The sequence below is a fragment of the Nerophis lumbriciformis genome, linkage group LG09, assembly GCF_033978685.3.
Source record: "Nerophis lumbriciformis linkage group LG09, RoL_Nlum_v2.1, whole genome shotgun sequence".
Taxonomy (NCBI): Eukaryota; Metazoa; Chordata; class Actinopteri; order Syngnathiformes; family Syngnathidae; genus Nerophis; species Nerophis lumbriciformis.
Window position 1 is genome coordinate 33,650,660 of NC_084556.2, and position 24,724 is coordinate 33,675,383.

General features: G+C 38.6%; 2 protein-coding genes across 2 annotated transcripts in view; both read left to right on the forward strand.

Moving 5' to 3' along the window:
* The first annotated feature begins 1,414 nt into the window (after positions 1-1,414).
* LOC133607057 (general transcription factor II-I repeat domain-containing protein 2A-like) lies at positions 1,415-2,346 on the forward strand. Its single transcript, XM_072913793.1, is given in 2 exon segments — positions 1,415-1,754; positions 1,757-2,346. Coding segments are annotated over 2 exon segments (930 nt in total).
* A 6,411-nt stretch (positions 2,347-8,757) lies between these two features.
* Positions 8,758-24,724, forward strand: part of ntm (neurotrimin) — a 492,772-nt gene continuing 476,805 nt past the window's right edge. Inside the window, exon 1 of the mRNA XM_061961918.2 lies at positions 8,758-8,940. Within this exon, the coding sequence (XP_061817902.1) occupies positions 8,880-8,940 (61 nt within the window). The 5' untranslated portion in view covers positions 8,758-8,879. The remainder of the gene's footprint in view (positions 8,941-24,724) is intronic.

Below are 24,724 nucleotides of genomic sequence, written 5' to 3' on the forward strand. Positions count from 1 at the left end.
TTCCCAATAAACTGCGTGGATACAATGTTATAGACTTAGACTTAGACAAACTTTATTTATCCATAAGGGAAATTGTTCCACACAGTAGCTCAGTTACAAAGGATGGAAAGGATAATGCAGGTATAAAGTAGACAAAAAATGTACCATAGTAGCACTATAAAATATAACATATGTAATATTTGTATAGGTGCTGGAGCCTATCCCAGCTGCACGTGGGCGGAAGGCGGAGTACACCCTGGACAAGTTGCCACCTCATCGCAGATATACTGATATATTATCTTATTATATTTTATATTATATATACGATATACAACAAATCCCAATTACCATGTACAATATTACAGTATATGTAACAGCTGCAGCAAAAAAGGGAAGCATAATGTAGAGCAGATCTGGCGTGAGGCCAATCATAAATTACAAAATACATTTTAAAAAGTATCTATGTCGAGTGTGCAATACAACGGTACAGCTTTTGTTTTGAAAAGTGTTATTTGTATTACTTCCGTGTGGACGTATGCGCGTGCGTGATTGTGAGTGAATGTGAACAGCGGCAATCACAAATGACAAAATAAATTTTAAAAAACATATATGTCGTGCGTGCAATACAACTGTGCTGCTTTTATTTTGAAAAGTGTTATTTATGGACGTATGTCCGTGTGTAACCTGTGAGTGAAGGTGCACAGCGACAAGTGATGCCCGGTTATCCGCGAGATGTCAGCTCACGCTAAAAAAAGAAAATTTGATGACGAATGCCGGGTTTTCAACAAGACATGGACTGCCAAATATTTCTTTACAGAAATGAAAGGTAAAGCCGAGTGCTTAATTTGTGGTACACAGGTTGCTGTGTTTAAAGAATATAATTTGAATAGCCACTACACGACAAAGCACGAGGAAAAATACCAGAATCTGTCTGATGAAGAGCGCGTAAGGGAGCCTGATGCATTGATGGTAAAACTGCAAACCCAACAAGGACTTTTTGCCAAATTTCACACTCCCAGAGATGCAGCTGTTAGTACAAGTTTTGTAATTTCTCACAAAATCGCCAGAAAAAGTAAAGCGTTTTCTGACAGAGAGTTTATTAAGGAGTACTTTTTGGACTCTGTTGCGCTGACATGCCCGGAGAAGAAAGGCGCATTTGAGAACGTGTCACTCTCCTGACGCGCTGTAACGAGGCGGGTTGAGACCATCGCTGGAAACTTGGAGCTTCAGCTGAAGAACAGAACGGCCGACTTTGACTGTTTTTTCGCTGGCTTTGGATGAGAGCTGCGATGTACGTGACACCGCCCAGCTGCTCATCTTCTTACGTGGGATAACTGCAGACTTTCAAATCACGGAGGAGCTGTCAGCCATGCAATCAATTAAAGGGACAAGCACAGGTAATGACTTGTTCACAGAGGTAAATGCGTGTTTGGACATGTTAGGACTGAAATGGGACAAGCTGGCAGGTGTGACAACAGATGGTTGTCCAAATCTGACGGGGAAAAATGTTGGACTTTTAAAGAGGATGCAGGATAAAGTGACAGAAATTAACCCTGTGCAGAAATTGACATTTTTGCATTGTATTACACATCAGGAAGTGTTGTGTAAGACACTGTTAAAAATTAACCGTGTTGTTGATGCTGTAAGTAAAACAGTTAACTTTATCAGACCGAGAGCGTTAAATCATAGACAATTTGTTGCACTTTTGGAGGAAAATGAGAGTGAATATGGTGACATAAGCTACCACAGCAACATCAGGTGGCTCAGCCTGGGCAAAAAAAAAAAAGTGTCTGGCACCTGAGAGACCAGATTCAGAATTTCTGTGGGAAGAAAGAACATGACATCCCAGAACTTTCAGATGAAGACTGAGTGGCAGACCTCGGATTCGCTGTGGATGTGACTGCACTCATGAACGAACTGAATGTCAAACTGCAGCGCAACGGCCTTTTTGTGCATGAGATGTACAGTGCAGTGACGGCTTTCATGAGAAAATTGCAGCTTCTCTCAAGCCAAGTGAAGGACAACATTCTGACCCACTTGCCAACACTAAAGGACACCACAAGATCAGCCGATCACCTCCACGAGTACTCAAGCAAGTTAGAAGCACTGCATGGAGAGTTTTCGAGACGCTTTCAAGATTTCAAAACTCTTGAGAATGAAATGCACATGGTTTCTTTTCCCTTCAACTGCAGTGTGGACAATGCACCAAGTGATGTTCAGATGGAGCTCATTGACCTGCAGTCTGACCTACTTCTGGCAGAGCACTTCAGGTCAGTCTCACTGCTGGACTTTTACTCCTCCCTCAAAGAAGAGAACTTTCCACACCTGAGGAGCAGTGTTGGGTTAGTTACTGAAATCAGTATCTAGTTGCAGTTGCTAGTTACTTTATTTCAAAAGTAACTCAGTTACTAACTCAGTTACTTACACCTAAAAGTAATGCGTTACTGTGAAAAGTAACTATTTAGTTACTTATTTTTTTCTTCTTTTTTTTTAAAGCTCCCATTAATGCCCATTTAGCCTTCATTTCAGTACTGTTATTGCACTGTGAAGTGAAGTGAACTATATTTATATAGCGCTTTTCTCTAGTGACTCAAAGCGCTTTACATAGTGAAACCCAATATCTAAGTTACATTTAAACCAGTGTGGGTGGCACTGGGAGCAGGTGGGTAAAGTGTCTTGCCCAAGGACACAACGGCAGTGACTAGGATGGCGGAAGCGGGGATCGAAACTGGAATCCTCAAGTTGCTGGCACGGCCACTTTACCAACCGAGCTTTACCACCCCTGGAGAATAATGCAATCTGTTGATCAACTTGACATGCATTTGCATCACTGAACTCTGCTAAGCAATGTGGTCTACATACAACACACAAAGACAAAGATATGTTTCAAAGGGCCAATTTATTTCAGGCCAGAACAAATTGACAAAACTATTTGAAATAGCTGCAACATAACATACATAAGTAACAAACCGCATAACAACATACAGTAGCTGTAAACCTGGCTTCCCCCAAGGAAGGCACACATGACATACACAAAGTCTAACAAGGCATATTTTTCTCTCAAGGAATTGTGAAATAAAATAATGTCTTCAGGAGATCAACACTGTACTGAAGCCCAGAACACTCTATGCATTTACCCAGTTTTAGTTTAGAGATAAGGAAAGATTGGCCTGGCCCATTAGGATCCCTCTTTATGTTTGTGAACTTTATAGTCTATACATTTAGAGTGATGTGATAATCAAACACTCTAGAAGTCTAGAATGAAAGAGTATATACGAGAATTGACAGAGTGTGTGTACTTTCAGTGATGAATGATGAGCAGAGGCAGAGTTTGGAGTGTCTTCTTTAGCTCGCTTTCCATGTTTATGTCCTCCAGGTACGTGAAAATGTTTTCCGTGCCATTGCCTGTTTGACGCCGGTATCATGCTAATTAGCTGCCTGAAAGCGGGTGACTCCACTGTAGAAATAGCCTGCGTGTCTTCTAGCACATACGCTGCAATGACTCTATCAACGTTGTCCTGGCTAGCAGTGCCTCCGTTAAAATCCTTAGGTGAAGGTGAAGTGGCATCGGAGTCTGTGTCTCTCTTTACTAGCTTCGTCGAAGCATGTTGCTTTTGTAGCTGTTTCAGCAGATTTGAATTGCTGTTTTGGGCAGTAGATGGGATCTTTGATCCAAGACACAACTTACATTGAACTAAAATGTTCTTTTCTTTGTGCTCAACAAAAGAAAAGTAGTGAGAATATCTCCATATTAAGAAACTCGATTGCGGCTCCGCCATGATGTCTTGTTAGTAAACTCAGACACGGCCCCCTCCCCTCCCCACACCCACGCCCACACCCAGACACACACAGAGCGCACCTCTTCTCTTCTCCCCGTTGTGACACAAGAACCTTCAGAAGGACGACACTGCAACTCTCCAATAAAACACACTCAGATCTTCTGTTTCTAGCCGATACTATATAAAAAAAGAACGTAAAATAATGCAGTAACGCATCATGTAGTAACGGTAACTGAGTTACTGAATATAAAAAATAACGCTTTAGACTACTAGTCACCGCCAAAAATAACGGCGTTACAGTAACGCGTTACTTAGTAACGCGTTAGTCCCAACACTTCTGAGGAGGCATGCTCAGAGGATTCTGGTCCTCTTTGTATCCACCTATGTATGTGAACAGAGATTTTCTGTGATGAAGTTCAACAAATCCAAACACAGATCCTCTATCACTGATGAGCACCTCTCAGCTGTCCTTCACATAGCCACCTCAGACATTCAGCCAGATTTCAATGCTCTTGTTCAAGCCCAGAACAGACTGGACTATTCGCACAAAAGAGGTAAAATGAGGTGGAAAACATAACAAGTTATTGTTTGTTGTATTGCAGTATTTCTATAGACTTGTTAAGTTGTTTGTTGTTTTTCCTTGTTTGTGGAACAAAGTTAAAGTGTGAACAAGTTAAAAATAAATTGCAGTGATTCAATGATTGTTTTTGTTTTTTTATTTCAATTTCACATAGCATAATATAAATATTTAAGGATTAAGAGTTTAAATAAAACCATCAAAAGCAATCTGCTTTTATATAAAGTTAAGTTAGGTTAAATGAAATTATTATTATTATTATTATTATTTTTATTTTGTATTTTTTTTATCTTAAGGTATATCAAAAATAATATTGAGCAAAATTTAATTGAAATATTGTCGATGTGGCCCTCCAGCAGTGCTCGGGTTGCTCATGCGGCCCCCGGTAAAAATTAATTGCAGACCCCTGATATAGAGAGTAGATCCAGCAGAAAATATACATTATAAACAAAGAGAGGTAGCTAACATAGAAGTGGTCAGGTATAAGACAGATAATAGACAGATATCATCTATATCAATCTACATCAATGTTGTCTCAGTTTACATACACAACTATATTGCAGCATTGCTTCAAAGTCAGTTTTAAAGGACTGTATGTATAATCAACTTTGTATCAATGTCTTGCATGGGTTCTTAATATTTATCACAGGGAAATGACACTTACTGGAATTGTCTTTACAAGACCTGTCTGATAACACTGGTTTTATGTAAATCTTTTTTTATTTTTATTTTACACACGTACTTATTTAGTTCACCCATTTGTGACCTGAATGAGGACAAGCAAACATCCATCCATCCATCCATTTTCTATCGTGGTGGGGGGTGCTCGAGGCTATCTCATCTGCATTAGGGCGGAAGACAGGGTACACCCTGGACAAGTCGCCACCTCATTACAGGGCCAACACAGATAGACAGACAACATTCACACTCACATTCACACACTAGGGCCAATTTAGTGTTGCCAATCAACCTATCCCCAGGTGCATGTCTTTGGAGGTGGGAGAAAGCCGGAGTACCCGGAGGGAACCCACGCAGTCACGGGAGGAACATGCAAACTCCACACGGAAAGACCCCGAGCCCGGGTTTAAACTTAGGACTTTTGTATTGTGAGGCACATGCACTAACCCCTGTATCACCGTGCTGTCCACATATAAAATTAATAAAAACAAATATTTTCTACATTCAAGTTTGGTAACATTCCATTCAAATTAAAACCTTTAGGGCAGTTTAATTTGTTAAAAAAAAAATCACAATTTTAGCGGCAGTGCCTGCATTTTAGTAAAAGCAGATGGTTTCATAGCACATTTTTTCTGCTATAACTTTAACTTGCGCCAATGTGCATTTTACTTTGAAAATTCAACACCAAGCAAACATATAAAATGAATAAAAACAAACATGTTCTACATTCAAGTTTTGTAACATTCCATTAAAATTAAAATCTTGTCGGTCAGTTTAATTTGTTTAAAACAAAAATCACAATTTTAGTGGCAGTGCCTGCGTTTTATTAAAAGCAGTTGGTTTCATAGCACATTTTTTTCTGCTATAACTTTAACTTTGGTCAATGTGTATTTTACTTTAAAAAGTCAAAACCTAGCAAACATATACAATGAATAAAATTGCAATTTTCTACATTCAAGTTTGGCAACATTCCATTTAATTTAAAACCTTGTAGGTCAGTTTCATTTGTTTTAAAAATACAAATCACAATTTTAGCGGCAGTGCCTGCATTTTAGTAAAAGCAGTTGGTTTCATAGCACATTTTTTTCTGCTATAACTTTAACTTCCGCCAATGTGCATTTTACTTTGAAAATTCAAAACCAAGAAAACATATAAAATGAATAAAAACAAACATGTTCTACATTCAAGTTTTGTAACATTCCATTCAAATTAAAACCTTGTAGGTCAGTTTAATTAGTTTAAAAAAACAACAACACAATTTTAGTGGCAGTGCCTGCGTTTTATTAAAAGCAGTTGGTTTCATAGCACATTTTTTTCTGCTATAACTTTAACTTTGGTCAATGTGTATTTTACTTTAAAAAGTCAAAACCTAGCAAACATATACAATGAATAAAATTGCAATTTTCTACATTCAAGTTTGGCAACATTCCATTTAATTTAAAACCTTGTAGGTCAGTTTCATTTGTTTTAAAAATACAAATCACAATTTTAGCGGCAGTGCCTGCATTTTAGTAAAAGCAGTTGGTTTCATAGCACATTTTTTTCTGCTATAACTTTAACTTCCGCCAATGTGCATTTTACTTTGAAAATTCAAAACCAAGAAAACATATAAAATGAATAAAAACAAACATGTTCTACATTCAAGTTTTGTAACATTCCATTCAAATTAAAACCTTGTAGGTCAGTTTAATTAGTTTAAAAAAACAACAACACAATTTTAGTGGCAGTGCCTGCGTTTTAGTAAAAGCAGTTGGTTTCATAGCACATTTTTTCTGCTATAACTTCAACCTCCGTCAATGTGCATTTTACTTTAAAAAGTCAAAACCAAGCAAACATATAAAATGAATACAATTTAAATTTTCTGCATTCAAGTTTGGTAACATTCCATTCAAATCAAAACCTTGTAGGTCAGTTTAATTTGTTTAAAAAAATACAAATCACAATTTTAGCGGCAGTGCCCGCATTTTAGTAAAAGCAGTTGGTTTGATAGCACACTTTTTCTGCTATAACTTTAACTTCCGCCAATGTGCATTTTACTTTGAAAATTCAAAACCAAGCAAACATATACAATGAATAAAAACAAACATGTTCTACATTCAAGTTTTGTAACATTCCATTCAAATTAAAACCTTGTAGGTCAGTTTAATTTGTTTAAAAAAAACAACACAATTTTAGCGGCAGTGCCTGCATAATAGTAAAAGCAGTTGGTTTCATAGCACATTTTTTCTGCTATAACTTCAACTTCCGTCAATGTGCATTTTACTTTAAAAAGTAAAAACCAAGCAAACATATAAAATGAATACAATTTACATTTTCTGCATTCAAGTTTGGTAACATTCCATTCAAATTAAAACCTTGTAGGTCAGTTTGATTTGTTTAAACAAATACAAATCACAATTTTAGCGGCATTCCCTGCATTTTAGTAAAGGCAGTTGGTTTCATAGCACATTTCTTTCTGCTATAACTTCAACTTCCGCAAATGTGCATTTTACTTTGAAAAGTCAAAACCAAGCAAACATATAACATGAATAAAAACAAACATTTTCTCCATTCAAGTTTGGTAAAATTCCATTCAAATTAAAACCTTGTAGGTCAGTTTAATTTGTTTAAAAAAACAACACAATTTTAGCGGCAGTGCCTGCATATTAGTAAAAGCAGTTGGTTTCATAGCACATTTTTTCTGCTATAACTTCAACTTCCGTCAATGTGCATTTTACTTTAAAAAGTCAAAACCAAGCAAACATATAAAATGAATACAATTTACATTTTCTGCATTCAAGTTTGTTAACATTCCATTCAAATTAAAACCTTGTAGGTCAGTTTCATTTGTTTAAACAAATACAAATCACAATTTTAGCGGCATTCCCTGCATTTTAGTAAAGGCAGTTGGTTTCATAGCACATTTCTTTCTGCTATAACTTCAACTTCCGCCAATGTGCATTTTACTTTAAAAAGTCAAAACCAAGCAAACATATAACATGAATAAAAACAAACATTTTCTCCATTCAAGTTTGGTAAAATTCCATTCAAATTAAAACCTTGTAGGTCAGTTTCATTTGTTTTAAAAACACAAATCACAATTTTAGTGGCAGTGCCTGCATTTTTGTAAAAGCAGTTGGTTTCATAGCACATTTATTTCTGCTATAACTTTAACTTCCGCCAATGTGCATTTTACTTTGAAAATTCAAAACCAAGCAAACATATACAATGAATAAAAACAAACATGTTCTACATTCAAGTTTTGTAACATTCCATTCATATTAAAACCTTGTAGGTCAGTTTAATTTGTTTAAAAAAAACAACACAAATTTAGCAGCAGTGCCTGCATATTAGTAAAAGCAGTTGGTTTCATAGCACATTTTTTTCTGCTATAACTTCAACTTCCGTCAATGTGCATTTTACTTTAAAAAGTCAAAACCAAGCAAACATATAAAATGAATAACATTTTAATTTTCTGCATTCAAGTTTGGTAACATTCCATTCAAATTAAAACCTTGTAGGTCAGTTTGATTTATTTAAACAAATACAAATCACAATTTTAGCGGCAGTGCCTGCATTTTAGTAAAGGCAGTTGGTTACATGGCACATTCTTTTCTGCTATAACTTCAACTTCCGCCAATGTGCATTTTACTTTAAAAAGTACAAACCGGATGTGGTTAAAATCATTAACCCTAGCTTGTTTGCAGCGCAGTTCTCCAACCTAATAGTTGAAGGAGGGACTTTGTTAAGCGCAGTGTTGGTGGATTCTCTATTTTGAGGGAGGAGGACGTACTGGACTGGAGGGGGAGGGACAATAAACACTTATTTTAGGATTTTCAAATATTTGTCTGGAAAGACATTGGACGAAGACAACCGGCTCGATAAACATGCCAAATCCTCTGTACTGGACTATACTAATCGGCATGGCGGTCCTGCTGATGGAGCAAGGTAAGGTAACAGTTTGTCATCCTGCCGCACTTGTCGTTGACTTTGATGCTCGCTGCTTCTGTCACTCAAGAGGAGTTTGCATGCGGGTGATGTTTGTTCCTGTGTGTGTTCGGACATCAAATCACACCATCTAAGCTGAAGCTTAAATGGAGAGATTAGTGTCCGACTCGCTGCTTTAAATGTTTTTGTACACCCTTTCTGTAAACCAGTTATCATGCTTATTTGGCATGAAAGTTCTGTCTCGCCTCGATCACCTGTATTGATATATTCTTAGCAGCCTTTTGACATTTGGTTTGCATTATGCACCTGTAGCCATTTATTCTACGTCTGATGATGGCAGGGTTTTGCTGTGAAATTGATATTAGCTCCTAATCCACAATGATTTAATGGTCGAGATTGTTTGATTTATCAATCAATCAATCAATCAATCAATCAATCAATCAATCAAAGTTTACTTATACAGCCCTTAATCATAAACGTCTCAAAGGACTGCACAAGCCACACAACGACATCCTCGGCTCAGATCAACTCAGATTTAGACCTTGTATTCTTCCAACAGCCTAGATTAAAGGATTTTGCTGCTAGAAAGGAGATGAATTTTAGAGTTCCTGAGCTTCTCTGACACTGTCATCATTCATTTATCCTGACAACTATACTATTAACTCCCATTCCTCTATCGAGGGCTATGTGACAAGAGTTGGAAGGGATACGGTTTAAATCTACGTAGTATCCAGATTAATCCGAGTGCATTGGATAGATAAATTGCAGACAGAAGGCACCCACATCAACTCATTTGCAGTCCAATCCACCTGTACAATGTACTTACTAGTATCTTTAGGATTTCACAGGCTTTCTTTTGGTGATTGTTGCAGCCTACAATGCCTGAATTTGCAACAGTTTTTCAGAAAGTTGCAGCAAAATTTGCAGTATTTCTATGCTTTTTTTGGCATTGAATCAACTTGTGGTTTTATTGAATTTGTTATCAATGTTGTAAGTGTTCCTTAATGGGAACTACACTTGTTTTCTTAGTTTTGCCTTTCATTCACAAGAATTATGAGAGACAAGAACAGACATGCCTTTTTTTTAGGATTCTAAAGATTAAAACAAAAAAAATGCTTGCAAAATGTGGTTAATGAGGGTCCCTATGTTGCCTCCAAGCCCTCGAAAGCAACGTTATATGTAATGTTTACAACATTTATTGTATTTTGGTCATTTTAAGGGGCAGCACCTCTGTTTCTACCATGAATTGAGGGTCCTGGAAATTACCACAGTCATGTGCTATGAGGGGCAGCACGGTGGAACAGGGGTTAGTGCATGTGCCTCACAATACGAAGGTCCTGGGTTCGATCCTGGAGTTTGTGTGGAGTTTGTATGTTCCTCCCGTGACTGCATGGGTTCCCTCCGGGTACTCCGGCTTCCTCCCACCTCCAAAGACATGCACCTGGGGATAGGTTGATTGGCAACATTAAATTGGCCCTTGTGTGTGAATGTGAGTGTGAATGTTGTCTGTCTATCTGTGTTGGCCCTGCGATGAGGTGGAGACTTGTCAATGGTGTACCCTGCCTTCCGCCCGAATGCAGCTGAGATAGGCTCCAGCACCCCCTGCCACCTCGAAAGGGACAAGCGGCAGAAAATGGATGGATGGTCAGTTTTAAGCATTTCCTGAACTCATTTTCTGTGCTTATCAGTGCTTACAGCAACGCACTTCCTACTTTTGTCAACAAATGTGTGTTTCTACTTCTGGCAACAAACACGCTCTAATCCTGGCAGACTTGGTAATAGACAACAAAGACAACTTCTTTTGGACAAATTAGCTTATCTTTTTGAACCTGAAAATGTGGAGAATTAAATGCTTGTTATAGAAGCTGAACAAACACGAAGAGATGGTGAAACGTTGGAGCAGATGGAAGCCGAAAGAGTCAGGACCTACATGTTTTGGTCAAGGTATTAATGCGGAGCTTGGAGCCAAGCTAGCCGACAGAAATGGAGTGCTTCTGCTGCACTTAGTGGTACACAGTGTTATTATTGATGGAAAGGCTTTTGTATCTGTGAGCAGGACACTGCTCAAAGAAACTTAATCCAAACGAAAGTCAAACTGTTTGTGTTTGCGCTAACAAACCCTGCAGTGATTAAAAAAATAATAATAATTCCACCTACCAAAAATCAACTGGAAATTATAACACTGAACATCATACATGCAGCACATCATGCTTGTTAGTACATTACAAACTCAAAAGCGATTCAGCTGCTCACGCAGAAGATGGCTTTCCTCTTGCTAAGGCTGTAGCATGCCGTCGCAAGGCAATGTGATACTAAGCTAGAACAGTTCATCAGTTCTCTTAAAATAACAATGTTGCTACAGTTTGGTTAATATACAGGTTACGGAACGTAAATGAAGCATTGTTTGCGTTTTTTGGATGCAAATTAGAATGCTAAAAATTAGAGATGTCCGATAATATCGGCCTGCCGATATTATGGGCCGATCAATGCTTTAAAATGTAATATTGGAAATTATCGGTATCGTTTTTTTTAAATATTGGTATCGTTTTTTTCCTTTTTCTTTTTTTTTTTTTTAATTAAATCAACATAAGAAACACAGGATACACTTACAATTAGTGCACCAACCCAAAAAACCTCCCTCCCCCATTTACACTCATTCACACTCATTCACACAAAAGGGTTGTTTCTTTCTGTTATTAATATTCTGATTCCTACATTATATATCAATATATATCAATACAGTCTGCAAGGGATACAGTCCGTAAGCACACATGATTGTGCGTGCTGCTGGTCCACTAATAGTACTAACCTTTAACAGTTAATTTTACTCATTTTCATTAATTACTAGTTTCTATGTAACTGTTTTTATATTGTTTTACTTTCTTTTTTAGTCAAGAAAATGTTTTTAATTAATTTATCTTATTTTATTTTATTAGTATTTTAAAAAAAGGACCTTATCTTCACCATACCTGGTTGTCCAAATTAGGCATAATAATGTGTTAATTCCACGACTGTATATATCGGTATCGGTTGACATCGGTATCGGTTGATATCGGTATCGGTAATTAAAGAGTTGGACAATATCGAAATATCGGATATCGGCAAAAAGTCATTATCGGACATCCCTACTAAAAATACATATGTGGTCTTGAATGATAAGCAACATTTCATAAAAAGTGCCGTTCCCCTTTAACCTCAAAGCACAGGATCGCAACAAAAATTGGAAAACAAACTGTAATGATGGCTTACTCCTTTATACAACACATACTTAAAGGTGTGTGTGAAGTGAATTATATTTATATAGCGCTTTTTTCTAGTGACTCAAAGCGCTTTTACATAGTGAAACCCAATAGCTAAGTTACATTTAAACCAGTGTGGGTGGCACTGGGAGCAGGTGGATAAAGTGTCTTGCCCAAGGACACAACGGCAGTGACTAGGATGGCGGAAGCGGGGATCGAACCTGCAACCCTCAAGTTGCTGGCACGGCCACTCTACCAACTGAGCTATACCACCCCAAAAGTAGACACTAAATGGCAGTAAAAGCACAAGCTCATTGTCAAATTACTGTACTGTTTTAATTTATAACTAATAGTTGTAATGAGTGTAGCAGCTGTTTGTCAAAACATAAACACATTTCAAATTAAACCATTTATTAAAATAGAAATAAAAAGGCCACTAGTGCACGGTTGTGGTGTACTCACATGGGGAAAACAATGTCCAAAATCAAAGTTCAATTCAAACAAAGACCTGGTTTATTTGACCAAAATAAACAAGCAAAAAAATTATTGTGTCTCTTCCATTATTGTAAAAAAAACATTTGCCCACCCAATATAATGGCACATTTTCCTTGACTCTCTCGCTGTCCCCTGTGGCGTGCAGTGCTGGTCTTGTTAGGCTTACATACAGGGTTTGAATATTTATGCTTTAATTATGTTTAATTTGTTATCTTGCAGTAAGTAAGTACCTTTTTCTTTCCCATGAAATTGTTTTAATGAAAAATACATGCATTAAAATAAATTCAATTTCGATTAAAAAAAGTATAATAATCATTACACTCAAATAAAAAAGTGCAACTTTTTTGTAATGGGGTGGAGGCCTACAAATGAAATTCTGCTCACGGCCCCAATTTAGCTACAGGCAGCCCTGTGTAAGTATGTCACAACACAATGAATAGAAAATAATGAAAACATCTGCAGGAAAAGCAATAGACACTCTTTTGCTTATCGTAAAATATAAATACTTGCAAATAAAAATATGTGCTAAGACGAAAGCTATATTCAAGAGGTTACATCTTCTGGCCCACATAAACACAACAATCTGCTGTACAGTATGTGTGCATGGGTCCTTTTTTAAGGAACATTGTTACAAAAACTCAAAATAATGTCTGATAAAATGCTAAAAACGTTATAACCACCTCAAAAAACGGAATGGAATTTAAAATTTTTTTTTACTGAATGAGACACCCAGAATGTACAAGAAAATAAAGAATGTGGGATTTACAAAATTAACTATGAATGATAAATCACTGAATATTAACATATGAACATCGCTCCTTTTTCACTTCTCAGACCACCTCCTCGATCGACGTCTTTTACAATCAAGCAAAACACAACATAAATGCAACAAACACAGCAAACTATGAACGCAAAATGTAAAAAACACCCACAATCTGATATAATATCACTTTTCTGTAAAACTTTGTTGGAGAAATCTGCTTCCTCGACACCTGCATTTCAGGCTGGTTGCTCTGTGAACAAACCCCGCCCACACTGCTTGGTGCCTCGTCTGCCTGGAGCTGCTGTGCCGGAGATTATCGTAATAACCCGTTTTTTGCACAAAAGCGCGGATTGCAACCATTGAAATACTTTCCATAGTTCAAGACTTACAGTAATTTTGAAAACAGCACTGTACATCATAATGGCGGCTACAGTTTTGATGTTAAAGGTTTAATAACATTTTTTGGAAATGTTCGGCGGGCCGGATTGAAAATCTTAACGAGCTGTATGTGGCCCACGGGCCGTATTCTGCACACGTCTGGTCTGAATGAATAAATAAAATATTATTTTAATACATTTCCTCCTCAATTCAAAACAGATTCTCTAGATCTAGAAATAACTTTGTTTGGTCTAACTGCTTCCTAGGTCGATTCCTCCATGTCCTTCTCCCTCATTCATTTGAAATGCTGCACTGAAACACCACACATAACACATTCATGCACCGTTTGTTTATACCACTGATTCATGGGACTATTCTGTTTTGTGTCTGACACATTTATGTAAGTTCATAATGGCAAAACGTTTATCGCAAAGTATTTGGTCCATGTCCAGTCCGTAGAGGCGCTGAAACTTGGTTCCATAATGGCACCGTTGTTAACAGCAGTAACGAGGGATGTTCCGATCAGGGTATAAAGCTGCCAATTCCGAATCCAATCTTCCATGAGTGAGATTGGCCGATAGCAATGCCGATCACACGTCTAAACTCCACATTTTTCAAAATAATTATGGTAAGTGCAATATTAACACAATATTTAAAGGCTTACTGAAACCCACTACTACCGACCACGCAGTCTGATAGTTTATATATCAATGATGAAATCTTAACATTGCAACACACGCCAATACGGCCGGGTTAGCTTACTAAAGTGCAATTTTAAATTTCGCGCAAAATATCCTGCTGAAAACGTCTCGGTATGATGACGCCGGCACGTGACGTCACGGACTGTAGAGGACATTTTGGGACAGCATGGTGGCCAGCTATTAAGTCGTCTGTTTTCATCGCAAAATTTCACAGTATTCTGGACATCAGTGTTGGTGAATCTTTTGCAATTTGTTCAATGAACAATGGAGACAGCAAAGAAGAAAGCTGTAGGTGGGAAGCGGTGTATTGCGGGCGGCTGCAGCAACACAAACACAGCCGGTGTTTCATTGTTTACATTCCCGAAAGATGACAGTCAAGCTTTACCATTGGCCTGTGGAGAACTGGGACAACATAGACTCTTACCAGGAGGACTTTGAGTTGGATGCGCAGACGCGGTACCGTGAGTACGCATGCGGCTGCGGCTTCCAAACATTTGATCGCTTGCCCGTATGTGCGTGCCGCTATGTGCATGTCACGTACGTAACTTTGGGGACTTTGGGGAAATATATGTGCTGTATGAACTTTGGGGAGGTGAACGGTACTTTGGGCTGTGGGATTGAGTGTGTTGTGCAGGTGTTTGAGTTGTATTGGCGGGTTATATGGACGAAAGGGGGGAGGTGTTTGTTATGCGGGATTAATTTGTGGCATTTTAAATATAAGCCTGGTTGTGTTGTGGCTAATAGAGTATATATATGTCTTGTGTTTATTTACTGTTTTAGTCATTCCCAGCTGAATATCAGGTCCCACCCGCCTCTCACAGCATCTTCCCTATCTGAATCACTCCCACTGCCCTCTAGTCCTTCACTCTCACTTTCCTCATCCACGAATCTTTCATCCTCGCTCAAATTAATGGGGAAATCGTCGCTTTCTCGGTCCGAATCGCTCTTGCTGCTGGTGGCCATGATTGTAAACAATGTGCAGATGTGAGGAGCTCCACAACCTGTGAGGTCACGCTACTCGTCTGCTACTTCTGGTAGAGGCAAGGCTTTTTTATCAGCGACCAAAAGTTGCGAACTTTATCGTCGATGTTCTCTACTAAATCCTTTCATCAAAAATATGGCAATATCGCGAAATGATCAAGTATGACACATAGAATGGACCTGCTATCCCCGTTTAAATAAGAAAATCACATTTCAGTAGGCCTTTAAACTATCTCCTTTTTGTCGTATGACACATAGTTGTTTAATCACAATATAGTCAATAGTAAACAATACCAAAATAAACACATCTAATACTCATTTAAATCCTCCTGTGTCCATGGAATTTTGCGCAATTTGTAAACATTAAAATAAAATACAATTCTAGACTTCCTGAAGCTCTTATTTATTGTGTTGTTTTAAGACAGCTTAGCAATGAGCAAGCTTGGTCCTGGCTTGCTCAGACCGTAATGTGTGAGAATCATGTTTAGCCTGGTCCACCAGTGATAATAGTATGTGATAATTAAACTTAAGATACCAAGAAATGTAGTCTATTTGGCGCAATGGAGGTGATCATATTAACTAGGCTGGAAACCGCCTCTGTCAATCGAGTGACGAAAAATAAATGAAGTATCTGTCAGAGGTGATCGGCATTGAAAGGCATTTATCGACATACTTTTCCAGAAAAGTTGGCCCATTCTGATTTGTGGCCGATTAATTGGCATCGGATAAGCGGAAGAAGATCGATGGATGGATGGATGGATAATTGGCACATCTCGAGCAGTAATGCCATTTCTTGCCATCAGTGCCTTAAATGTGTATGTTTTTTTCTTTGTGTTTTAACTTGCCTGTGTATGAAAACTGTCATATAAATAGTGTTTGATTGATTGATTAAGCTATAAGTATCTCATTGTGGTGCTAAATTAATGCAGACTCAGCCACCTGCAACAAGTGCTTGGAGGAGCTATTGTGCAAATAAGACCTTGTAATTAATGTAGCATTCCAACACAAGCACACAGAGTGGCCTTAATATGCCAACAGGAGTCCTCAAATCCAACACATACATTTTGCCATCATTTTAAATGTATTTCTCATTTTGTATTTTTTTACTCAGGTTTCATTCATTTAATTATAATTCATAATTATATTATTATTGAATGTTACACAAATTAAACGTCAATTAAAAATAAAAAAAGAGTACAAATAAACAAAATGTTTTCCATTTTATCCATCACATTTTTGGGAAAAATTCCAATTGGCTTATTTACCCAAATTGTTCAGGCCTAATGGTTGGTGGTGGTGATACATGAGTGGTTTGAACTCACAGTCTTTTGTTAAAGACTTTGAGATTATGGCTGATGGGTAGAATGGCTTCTCTACTTATCACAGAGCAACAGATGGTCATTAGGGCTGTGCAAAAGAGGCACAACTGTTTCTGTGCAAAATGTTGATCACTGTACAGGCCATCTAAAAACCTTGCAGCACACTGCACAAACAGAGGCATCCACATGGCTGACAGGGCAAAGTAGATATGGATATACATACAACGTGTGTACTCAGAGTCCCAGTTGTAACTGTAAAAGCTGTATACACTCATCACAATGTTATAGGGATGGGTAGATTTATAGGTACCGTCCAAAGTCTGTCGGTACTACTGGGTACCGATTCAAGTAAAGTCAAACTGTGCCGGATTTCGATACCTTTGTTGCACGTGACGTCACGTCTGGTCGCAGACTCGGCACCGGCTCAAGCACTTGGCTGGGAAACAAACATTCAACCACTCTGGACTCAGCTAGACTGCTTCTACGCAGTTTTACAGTTTTCCGTTCCAACAAAGCAAGAAGATGGCCCTCAAAAGTACAGTAAAGCCTGGTGTATACTCTCGTGTCACGTAACTTGCGTAAGCGACGCTGTCTTGCCCCCTCCTCTCCCTGCGCACCTTCCCGCAGACCTTGCGTGCACCTCCCAAAAATTCTATCTTTGCGTCGACGTAGACTGAAGAGCTGTGATTAGTCAGTTTTTGCCAAGGAGGATCCCTGAACACAGGCCAACAGACTTTGTGCTTGACCTGCACAAATTATTGTATGCTATAAAACAACAGCGATTAAACATTTATATGAAAACTGATATTGTGTACTTAATACTGTATCTTGGTGCGCTCTAAAAATAATTACTGAATGTATCAATTTTCAGCTTATTGTGTTGTTGTTGCGTTCAGAAGAAGTCACAAAGAACTAAACTCTTTCTACCTCTTATTGCTAATCTTGTGCTAACAGGTTCAATTCTAACACATATTCTTTCTCGTGCACACACGTCTCTCTCTCACACAAACTTCCTCATTTTCTGTCAATAATCCTTCAGGCACAGTATCTCTACAAAATGTGAACTCTGAACATCAATAACACATGACCATACAGATAAACACCATCATGTCGTTAACTTACAATACTTATTTAACGGTTTTGTTTACTTACAATTACATGGCTTCATGGTGTGCTAACAATAACTTGGTTCTTAACACTAACAAAACCAAATAACTAATTTTAGACTCCCGCAGGAAAGGGCAGAACAAACACCCTCCACTTTTAATTAATAACAATCTCGTAGAAAGGGTCAAGCATTTCAAATTCTTAGGGTTGAACATAACAGAAGATCTATGCTGGGACATTAACACTGCTTCTACAGTCAGAAAGGCCCAATAACGTCTTTTTTTTTTTTTGAGGAAACTAAAATGCGCAAACATTCCGCAGAAATCAATGGTCAACTTTTACAACTGTGCCATCAGCAGTGTCCTCACTTACGGATTTTTAGTGTGGTTTGCTAGCTGCACTAAAGCGAACCAACAGGCCCTCCAGTGAGTGGTTAAAGCGGCGGGGAAAATTACAAGGACGATACTCCCAGAGATGAGTGCCATGTACACAACTCGCTGCCTAAAGCGAGTACACAACATCCTGAAGGACAGATACCACCCAGCACATGGCCTCTTCCACCTGCTACCCTCTGGAAGGAGGTATAGATCGATTCGCGCCAGGACCACCAGAATGTCTCACAGTCTATATCCCCAGGCTGTGAGACTGCCAAATGAACAGCCTGCCCCTTTGCTGCCCCGGACCATCTTATTACCTCACTCTTCACCACCTCAATAATTGTGCTCTGGACATTGCATTGCTGCAACATCAACGTAACACCCATCAGACATCTGACTGTTCCCACCCCCACGTCCCTCTTATCGCGATCTTCCTGACAATGCTAAAATGCTAAAATGTAAACTATTGTCAACCTGCACATCCATGCAGTTTCTATGCCGCTGGACAAAGCTCAAACAAAATCTCGTTGTTCATGTATGACTTAAGTGTTATTATGACAATGACAATAAAGGAATTGATTGATTGATTGATTGATTGATTGATTGATCACTTTTTCTTGTCCGATGTCCCGAACGGCCGATTAGTGTACAAATAATGATAGCGTTCTGTGCTGTGACTCGTTCGGAAGTTGCACAGTCCATCTTCCCAAAAGTATTTTCCTCTTGTAAGTAAAATGTCCATTAAAAGTAAACTGATGTTTTTGAATGATTAGTTTCAGTGTAGACAAACATGTCAATCACTCGAAGTAAATACAGTATCTTGTCAACTGCAGTTGCAGTTGCTCCTTCTGGAGACACTGTCCCTCAGTGTTTCGAAAAATAATTAGGTCTGGCGCCACCCCCCACAGAAGAACTATAAATCAAACAAGACGCCTTCAGAAGGGACGCAAGCTCTGTGACGTGAAAGTATATTCCAGCCCTCAGGCTCCACTTTTCAAAATCTGCTAGCTCGATGCTAATTAACTTTGGATTTGCCATAGACACACTAAAGATTGGCAATAGTGATTTTACATGGTGATTTCAACACCTCCAAATTTAGTAATGAAAACTCCAACTAAGATGCACGTTACAATTAAACAGCGTTTGTGTAATACATAAGTACAGTACTTACAGTTTAAACATGTTGTAGGGCTTTACCAAAGTAAATACTGGCATGTTCAACTCAATGGCAAAGACTACTTTCTGGCTAAGGCAAGACACCATAGTCCATACACTACATCTTGAAATTACAGCTGCATGCAAAGTCTCCTATAAAATATAGTACAGTACAGTTGAAAAATGAGTCACATAAGTGTAAGAAATGATAACAACTGGCAGCACAGCTCAGTGTGAAATGGTAAATAAAACATTTTAGATTTTTTTTTTTTTAAACTATTAACATTTGAGCACTCAAAAGTACTGGAAAATGGTACTGTTGAATATTAGTATTGATTCCCAAGTACCGGGAATTAGGATTATATCGATTCAAATATGAACGGCAACCATCTCTCCACAAAAGTACTTCTGTATTCAATTATTATAAGTGTTAATATACCAGCAAATAAAGGATAAGTGTTATTGAAATTTGAAGTCAAGGGAAAATACTGGTCAATAAGCAGCCGGTGGGATTTTAGGACTGTAGCTTTAGGAGTGTTAAGTTTCACCATAAATAACTTTTTTTTCATGCCAAAAAACAATGTATCTTAGATATATTCAACTAGATTGTTTTCGGGGCCACATTTCCTGAAAGCTAAGGACCAGTGCACCTCCCTTCACTATTAGTCTTATTTTGTATTTTTCAGAGAACCAGCGTAGACATTTGATTTTGGTCTATGTATTTTGTGAGGTTACAGAAGCGCTCTGCTGTTTTCAAGGACCTTCTGCAAAAATGTGAGTGTCTTACAAGTTTTTTTTTACCTGAAAACGTGGACCACCACTTAAATAGTCCAAATGATGAAAAGGAGAGGACATAAAATAGAACCTTGAGGAACACTATTAGAATAACCAAAGTAAACATACTACAGCAACTAGAGATGTCCGATAATATCGGACTGCCGATATTATCGGCCGATAAATGCTTTAAAATGTAATATCGGAAATTATCGGTATCTGTTTCAAAAAGTAAAATTTATGACTTTTTAAAACGCCGCTGTACGGAGTGGTACGCGGACGTAGGGAGAAGTACAGAGCGCCAAGAGAGCGTATAACTCGGCCTGTCGCCATCACGTCTCCACCTCATCGCTGCCACCACAGCCTGGGGGGGCAATAGACTACAGACTCTGATTACATTGAACAAACACATTGTTTATTAAAAAATAACCAAATAACAATATATTTAAATAAATAAAAATATTAGAGAAATAAAGAAGCCTACAATTTTTGGTTGTGTTTTCCGCTCCATTTGCAGAATAGCGATATATGATATACATCTCGATATTTTTTCCGTAAAGTATAAACAAAACCCAAAACAGTCCTAGTTACCTGAGATACTAAGTATGTGAATATTTTGACTTAGTAATTTGATGTTAGTTTGTCTAAATTGTCAGACGATCGCTTCTCTGATGTTTCCATCATGTCCAGAAGTTTCTTCTTTATCTGGACGTCTTCTTCTACTGCATTCAGCAACTTTGTCTCGATTGGAAGGTTTCGTTTTAGTCTGTCCTGCTTGTGGCTGTTGAGTTTTTCCTAGTGAAAAAAAAAAAATGTTTATAAGGATTTTTACAAAATTACATTCAATAATCATGAATACATTATTTGGGATAAACCCACTTTAGTACAGGTGTAAGATAGTGACATGTTATTTACAACATGTCAAATGGCCCTCAACATCGTCGGGAAACAATGTGTGTCAATAGAGGACTTCGATGTATTTTAAATTTTGACAGAAAAAAACAACATTTAATGCTACTGCAGTTTTACTTAACTCAATATTATTTATTACAAGAAACTACTCAAAGCATTTTTAATACAACCCTATTTAAATACATCTAAAACAACTGAACTTTAAAGGCCTACTGAAATGCGATTTTCTTATTTAAACGGGGATAGCAGGTCCATTCTATGTGTCATACTTGATCATTTCGCGATATTGCCATATTTTTGCTGAAAGGATTTAGTAGAGAACATCGACGATAAAGTTCGCAACTTTTGGTCGCTGATAAAAAAGCCTTGCCTCTAACGGAAGTAGCAGACGAGTAGCGTGACGTCACAGGTTGTGGAGCTCCTCACATCTGCACATTGTTCACAATCATGGCCACCAGCAGCGAGAGCGATTCGGACCGAGAAAGCGACGATTTCCCCATTAATTTGAACGAGGATGAAAGATTTGTGGATGAGGAAGGTGAGAGTGAAGGACTAGAGGGCAGTGGGAGCGATTCAGATAGGGAAGATGCTGTGAGAGGCTAGTGGGACCTGATATTCAGCTGGGAATGACTAAAACAGTAAATAAACACAAGACATATATATATATACTCTATTAGCCACGACACAACCAGGCTTATATTTAATATGCCACAAATTAATCCCGCATAACAAACACCTCCCCCCTCCCGTCCATATAACCCGCCAATACAACTCAAACACCTGCACAACACACTCAATCCCACAACCCAAAGTACCGTTCACCTCCCCAAAGTTCATACAGCACATATATTTCCCCAAAGTCCCCAAAGTTACGTACGTGACATGCACATAGCGGCACGCACGTACGGGCAAGCGATCAAATGTTTGGAAGCAGCAGCTGCATGCGTACTCACGGTACCACGTCTGCGCATCCAACTCAAAGTCCTCCTGGTAAGAGTCTCTGTTGTCCCAGTTCTCCACAGGCCATCGGTAAAGCTTGACTGTCATCTTTCGGGAATGTAAACACTGAAACACCGGCTGTGTTTGTGTTGCTGCAGCCGCCCGCAATACACCGCTTCCCACCTACAGCTTTCTTCTTTGCTGTCTCCATTGTTCATTGAACAAATTGCAAAAGATTCACCAACACAGATGTCCAGAATACTGTGGAATTTTGCGATGAAAACCGACGACTTAATAGCTGGCCACCATGCTGTCCCAAAATGTCCTCTACAATCCGTGACGTCACGTGCCGGCGTCATCATACCAAGACGTTTTCAGCAGGATATTTCGCGCAAAATTTAAAATTGCACTTTAGTAAGCTAACCCGGCCGTATTGGCATGTGTTGCAATGTTAAGATTTCATCATTGATGTATAAACTATCAGACTGCGTGGTCGGTAGTAGTGGGTTTCAGTAGGCCTTTAATTACTGTATGAACGGAGACTGAGAGCCAGGCCTTCTCGACCAACATCAGTGTGTGACCTCACTAATGCGCATGCTTGCCATCTTGACTGTTGATTCCAAAGCAAGTATTTTTGTCACACTGTTGTCAAACAATGATAATATTAAAACGAATGGGCAAAATATGATTCCACATTGTTGAAAGTGGTCATCTGAGAGCATTTGTAATTGCAGTGCAGTTCATATAAACATGTTTTGTTGCCCCAGATATACAACATCTATCTGTCTTTTAACAATATTACTTCCTAGCAATGAAGTTAGCGCCCACATACCTGAAGTAGAGCTTTTCTCTCTTTCACCACAGAAGGTTGTGGATTGCTCCTATTGGAATCTTGCTGCTCTTGTACATCATTCGGCATATCTTTGTCGGTGACCAGGCTGTCAAGTGTGAATGGAGAATCTGAACTCCTGTAAGAGCTTGTGTCAATATCTGATGTTTCTATTCCAAATTGAATGGATGTAGTTGATGGAGAACCGTCCGAGATCTGCTGGCATAGTTTGAAGTACAGCAAATCAACTCCACCCTAACCACTGCGTCGACTGCTTGTCTGTACTTTCCACGAATCGCTTTCAATTTAGTGCAGATAGTTGTTTTTGTGATGTCCTGTTTCCGATGAGGAAATTCCTCAGATGTCCCTCCAAGTCCGTACCGTTCCAAAATAGGGTAAGAATGTCACCAGACTTGGACTGGCAAGTTTCCCAGTCAACACTTTGTTGAGTTTTGTTAACTTTAAACTCCAAATTGATGCTTAAAAGTAGCTCTACTTCTGTCAGTCCATATATATAATTATTTCTTGCCGTGACCCACCATTTTTGCTAGATGCCGCCTCCGGAAATTACGTTTTAGATGTTTCTGATTGGCTAAAATGGTCTTAAGTCCTAGGCTACAGTGGCCCCAGTATTTTGGCATGCGTATGACACTCAGTGTATGCGTTTGCTTGGGGACAGTAATAGTTTTTTAAATGCGCACGTGTGGCTGGAGATCTTGTTAAGATGTTAGTTTAGGCGGTGGCTCTTTGTTGTTAAAGCGTCCGCCTTAACAACAAAACGCTGCGGGAAACCCTGAACTGCAAAAAAGGACAAAACCGAAAGGGGTGCCTTGAGGAACGCCTCAGTTATGCAAATAACAAGTTTGGACCCTAGTGTTCTATGTTTGCAAGCGAAGTTAACATGTAAATTCAAGGATGTGCCAACGTGTTTACAGTGGTCCAAGTTCCTCTATACAACAGGAGCACTCTTGTGTTTTTAGGAATTTGCTGCTAAAATGTTTGTTTACCAAGTTTTGAACAAAACCCTGGGGCCAGTATTGGTGTCACTTGTCCCCTAGGCCAGATTTGACCCTCGGTCACCCTACTGTATGTTGGATCAATAACATGATGATTATTAGAGAAAAGCATCACATTTGAGTCAAAAGCCATCTCTTAATTTAAAAAGATGTATAATTTTAAAGTAAAAACCTAACCTAACCAATTTAATTGCCCAGGTCTTAAAAAGTACTTGGAAGTGAAGTTGTAAAAAATGAAAGAAAAAGAAAAAAAAAAATTGCCCTTCCTCAATCCACTTTAAGCTCGACCATGCAGATAATTGATTTTACTTTGGGAATCTATATCGCCACACTTTGAGGTTGGAAAACCTGTCAATGATCCTTTAGGTGTTCGAGTCTGTCAAGCAGTCACACCTAGGTGCTGAACATTGCTTTGAAGTCATCTTTTAACAAGCGTCTGAACTAAACCTGGTTCTTTTCCTAAAATTTAAATTCATGTCGCCACCAACTGTCACTTTGTCTGCTTAACTTTGCAGTTGTATCATCACATCTATGATGTTTTTTTTCCACTGAAGGATTACAAACTCAATGCAAGCTCTGGCATAACGTATCATTTGTAACTCCTGCAAGCTCACTTGCAAACATGACACACAGTGAACTCATGCAGCTCTCATACAGTTTTGGCCTGATTTACTTAAGGTTGTGTGCACTAAAACGTGCAAATTGGATAACGCTCGCAAAGTTGATCTACTATGCTCGTGCGCTGAGGATTGTGTCTCTTAAATTAGCAAAACAGTGAGTGCAACCCATTTAGTGTTGT